The sequence below is a fragment of the Glycine soja genome, chromosome 4 (genome assembly GCF_004193775.1).
Source record: "Glycine soja cultivar W05 chromosome 4, ASM419377v2, whole genome shotgun sequence".
Taxonomy (NCBI): domain Eukaryota; kingdom Viridiplantae; phylum Streptophyta; class Magnoliopsida; order Fabales; family Fabaceae; genus Glycine; species Glycine soja.
In genome coordinates, this window is record NC_041005.1 from 15,450,710 (window position 1) to 15,456,081 (window position 5,372).

General features: G+C 32.9%; 1 protein-coding gene across 1 annotated transcript; it reads right to left on the bottom strand.

Moving 5' to 3' along the window:
* On the bottom strand, positions 1-3,359 carry LOC114409424. Its single transcript, XM_028372885.1, has 2 exons — positions 2,693-3,359; positions 1-1,944 (listed from the first exon to the last, which is right to left on the bottom strand). The coding sequence occupies exons 1-2, from the start codon at positions 3,234-3,236 to the stop codon at positions 80-82; spliced, it is 2,409 nt and encodes an 802-aa protein (XP_028228686.1). The 5' UTR covers positions 3,237-3,359; the 3' UTR covers positions 1-79.
* Positions 3,360-5,372: the final 2,013 nt, after the last annotated feature.

Below are 5,372 nucleotides of genomic sequence, written 5' to 3' on the forward strand. Positions count from 1 at the left end.
TTAAAAGAAGGAACAAAGATGAGCTCAACAGAAGTTAATTAAATACGATGACATTCTTCATACAGTAAATTCATGTCAACTAAGTTTCTATAGTAAATCTTACTCTGTGATTTTTCTTCCTGTTTTCCTTACTCAAGGAATTGGAATTTTTCAAACAAGATTTCAATGGTGGTCCTGTTTGATTACTTGTTGATGGGGGCAAGGGAGCAGATATTGTAAATCTTACTCTGTGATGTTTCTTCCTGTTTTCCTTACTCAAGGAATTGGAATTTTTCAAACAAGATTTCAGTGGTTGTCCTGTTTGTTTACTTGATGGGATGAATCCTCTTCTTTTGTGCTCAAATGGGTCAAGCCAAAACCGGACATTAGCCTTGCCAAACAAGGCCTTTTTTTTGGCATATTTAAATGCAGCAACTGCATCAGCTTCTTGTAAAAAAGACACCTGAGCTGAGCCGGCGTAGCAAAAGACCCTTGTTCTATAGGAATCTACTGAGCCAAATACACAAAACTTCTTTACTAACTGTTCCTTGGATGGTAGGTTGAAATTCTTGGGGAACTTCATAAGCAAAGCTTTAGGAGAAAAGGGAACATGGGTTTTTGATAGCTGTCTAACATTTGAATTGAATATCGAATGAGAAGCAACACCTTCGTAGCAATCCTTACCCTCCACCAAACAATCCCCAGAAGATATTTCTGTTCTTGCAGACCTTTTTGACTTGAGAGGTGTTGTAACACTATTGCAACTCATTTGCAGCCTTTCCTGGTAAACAGACGAATCAGATTCTAACGTACCTTTAACTTTTGCTGCATTAGCATCAACCTCACACTTATCAGAATGGAAGGGATGCACTAAATTAGACACTGGTTCGCAAGTTTGACTTCTTTTCGAATCTGCTTTCTGAACCTCATCAATGAAGTTCATACTGGTTTCACAAATAGATGTTGAGGCCTGATGGTGTTTCTGGATACTTCCTTCTTGTTCAAGCATCTTAATGTCTGAGATCCTAGGTCTGGTGAGTTTTAAGATATATTTTGCAGACCTTTTCGAATTGAGAGGTGTTGTATCACGATTGCAACACATGTGCAGCCTTTCTTGGTAAACAGATGAGTCAGATCCTAACATACCTTTAGCTTTTGCTTCACTACCATCAACCTCACACTTATCAGAATGGAAGTGATGCACTAAGTTAGACAATGATTCACAGCTTTGAATTCTTTTTGAATCCACTTTCTGAAACTCCTCAATGAAATTCATACTAGTTTCACAAACGTATGTTGAGGCCTGATGGTCTTTCTGGATACTTCCTTCGGGTTCAAGCATCTTAATGTCTGAGATACTAGGTGTGGTATGTGTTGAGATATCTGCACACCTTTCACTTTCTTGAACTTCACTAATCTGAGGAAAATCATTACATGAAGCTGATTTATCTAGTCGCCTTCTTTTCCTCCTGTTAAGGTATATAATGGTTTCTTTGTCAGGCAATCTCCAGCAAAGCCCCAGTGCATTGTCTTTTCTTTTATCAATGTAGTTTCTCAAATGAATCATAAAATTAGAAGGAACTGAGATGTGAGTTCTACTCATATTAGAAAAGTCTTCAAAGCAGATATCAACTATGCCCTGATCTGATATATTTTTGAATCCCAGAAAGCTCTGCCTTGCAGATTTTAGGCTTTCTCGCACCATGTAAAGTGGATCTATAGCACGAGAGTGCACAAGATTCTGTGAAATAATCAAATTTTTATTCTCCAACAAGCGTGCAGAATTTCCTTCCCAAAGTGGAACTGTTGAGTTCAATCTCTTTATATCACCAATTGTTATATTTGTCTCCCCATTTTTGGATACGATCAGACATATTTCCTTGGATTCCAAGGCAACAGATTCTTGAGTAACTTTGTGCACCTTCTGACTCAAAGATGAACTTGGAAGCAGCTTCACATTATCACCTATGAAAAATATATTGATAAAAATTTAAAAAATAAAATAACTAGGTAAAGTCAATACATGGCCTCTGTAGTTCAGTCAAATGTATACTTAAAGTCAGAAAAATGATATAGGGGTACCACCGGGTAGCAACACCACCGGAACAGCCAACAAAGTTATTTGAACAGAAGTTCTAAATTCAAGATACTATTCACCATATGGGACTAGCAGCTTAGTTATGTCAAGAAAATGGTGAACCTTAACTCGTCAAAGTGTTCGTATTACAATAATTTCATTTCAATTCATAGATGATTATCACAACAACAATCAATAGAGCCTCTCTAAGAGGTCATAGATTTACAGCCATAAACTTTATAAAAAATATAAAAAATACTTGTATGTACAATTTCTTATTTGTTGGTTTAGTAACTGACTAATTGTAAACAGTCACATTAGTCCTACAATTTCTAAGGTATGCTTAGGAGTCTAAATTTGGGGGTAAAGAAAAAGGAGAACTAATTTTTCATTTATAATAAATAATAAATATTCTCTAACTCAGAAATTCTTCAATTCATTTGTAATTCTCTAACTCAGAATCTCCATCGTTTAGAATTAGAATGTAATATCATATTCACAGCTAATATAACTATTTCCCAGCAAATGCAGTATCAAACAACCCAATCACAATTCCCAGCTCGCAAAACAAAATTGGCATAATTGTTAAAACTTAAAAGTCCAAACTTCGCAACAAAAAAGAAAAAAAAAAGTTACCTGCTTTTTTATTTTGTTTGTACATTTTCTTGTGCTTTACAGAGCAATAGCTTCGAAAAGCGTGAACCTGGGCAACAACCCTAACGGCGTGTGCAAAATGCGCGGGCTCTACCCACGGCGAAACGGCGGCGTCCAAAACAAAACCCAAAACCCCAGCCGTATCGAACTCGCGGGCCGGTTGTTGTCGGGCCTGGGCCCGGCCCGTTATGCAGTGGCACCGCAGCCCGGAAAGGACCCTCAGGCCCAACAACCGGAGCGCGGAGTGAAGCGGCGGCGCGTCAAGGTTGCGGCGGGAGATGAGAGAAGGGAGTGCCTCCTCGAAGGGGACAACCTCGGACTCGACGAAAAAGGTGGGCGAGGGCGAAACGGCGTCGTTTTCGGAGAAGGAGAAGGTGACTTGGATGCCGAGGTTGTCGCGGGAAGAGAGAACGAGTGCGGGGCGCCATTTGTGAGGGAAGTGGACTCTGACCCACACTATGTCCCCTCTCTTTACGCTTCTGCTACTATCATCACTGCTACCACTCTGCATCATCGCAAATGCCATTTGTTCGTCGCTTTGATCAGTTTTTGTAATAATGTGATGAAAGCGTGAGAGTCATGAGTCTGTGATGGATCTTTTGTTGGGTAATGATGCTTCGGCGATTGAGTTTCGCGGGAACTGTTAGCTTTTTCCCGATAAATATCTACTATCATCCTTATATTTGTTATATTCGGATACTTAAAGTAAGAAAATGAAAAATTAAAACTTTGGTCTTGAATATTTGTTAATTTTATTGTTACTTTTTTCCCTTAACTCAAATAATTATGTTTGTCTGGTATTTATAGTAATAATGTGACAGTTAGTTGTTATCATGTGGTATGCAGTTGTTATGGGTTAAAAGATTGATTTTTTAATTTGATCTATAAATAATTTGTTGTCATCTTAGTTGTTAAATATAATTTCTTACTAATATTTTGTTACGTAAACTTAATTACATATATCATTTTAATGTTTAAAAATACTTTTAAATTTTTAATTAAATCTCACGTCATATATAAAGTATTAACATAATGATAATACATAACATTTATCGTGATAATAATTATTTATGACAATGAAAATTAAATAAAAAATAATTATCTAAATATAGTAATCAGAAATATTATATTTTATATTTAAATTTATTATTAATTTAGTTATTATTTTTATTAAGTTAAAATTTGAACAAATAATATTGTAACATTGAGAAACAAAAATATAATTGAATTATAATAGATAAACATATGAAAAGTAAATTAGTTTTTCATAATAATCAAATTAAAAATATTTATTATATATGGATACTAACAAATAATTCATTTTTAAAAGTCAGTGTATTTATTTAATTAAGGAGAAAAATAAAAGTAAAAAATATAAAATGAATCATTTTATTCGATCAAAATTTAAGTCAAAATTAGATATTTTTTGTTTTTATTTTTATTTTTATTGTATTTTCTTTTACTTTTCATACACCAACGTAACTAATATAATAGATCAACTATATTTTATAATCAATTTTGTAGGTTGTATATATATTGTATACTCTAACATTATAAGCAACAACTATGTCCTCTAATGACTCAACCGCTGAATAACGACGTAAAAATTGTAAAGACTAGAAAAAATAAGGGCAAAATGTACTACATTTGTCCCATCGAAAGGATATGTAAGAAAATGATTATAATACTTTTATTTTTCTTCCTTTTGTGATTGTCAAATTTGTTTAACCGTCTTTTCACCATTAACATTATTTCATAAATAGATTAATTAATTAATCTAAAATTCTACATACAAGGCTGGAAAAAGAACTTTTGACGACGTTTTTTTAAAACATTCAAGGACAATTTTGAACCGTCTCTGATGTCAATATTGTAAAAAGTTTAGACTTTTCATGATGATTCCTAAAAAACTGTCTTAGAAGGATATTGTTCTAAGACGGTTTTTAACTCAAAACGGTCTTAGAATGATAATTTTTCTAAGATAATTTTGACTTAAAAACCGTCTTAGAATGTTCTTTTTTGAAAAAAAAATTAAGGATTTTAAAATGGTTTTTTAAAAAATCGTTCTAGAGAGTAGATTTTTTAAGATGATTTTCTAGAGAATCGTCTAATAATGTTCTTTTTAAAAAATTGAGGATTCTAAGACATTCTAAGATGGTATTTCGAAGAACTGTCTTAGAATGTCGTTTTTTAAAAAAAAAATTAAAAAATTAAATTTTTTTTCTTTATAGGTATGATAAAAATATTATTATTAAAAAAATTATATAGATATAATAAAAATATTAAAAATCAGCACAAAAATCAATATCTCATTAAAAGTAAGAGAGAGCATTTTTCCTCAGATCATAAGCTCCTCAATTCCCCTATAAACCATAATATCAAGATCTTATTGAAAGAATGAAATTGGGTGCAAGTAACCATGCAACATATGAAGCTAAAAATGAGTCAAGTTCTTAACTATCATGAAACATATGACACAGGTATTACTTATAGTAACCAAGCTAGACCACTTTCATTTTAATTTTTTTCATCTTTGAAAGCAAAATAAATACTATATTCGACCAAGTTACTAGGGACTAAAGCATATCAAGAAAAAAAGGAGAAACAAAATCTTCTAAATTTATGCTATGATGAAAGACACAAATCCATAGATTTAAAAATA

What these genes read in the sequence shown, in the direction of transcription:
- LOC114409424 (XM_028372885.1), bottom strand. Translation starts at nt 3,236, where the DNA reads ATGGCATTTGCGATGATGCAGAGTGGTAGCAGTGATGATAGTAGCAGA. An exon ending in CAAACAAAATAAAAAAGCAG is followed by an intron (nt 1,945 to 2,692) that starts GTAACTTTTTTT and finishes TATTTTTCATAG; the next exon opens with GTGATAATGTGAAGCTGCTT.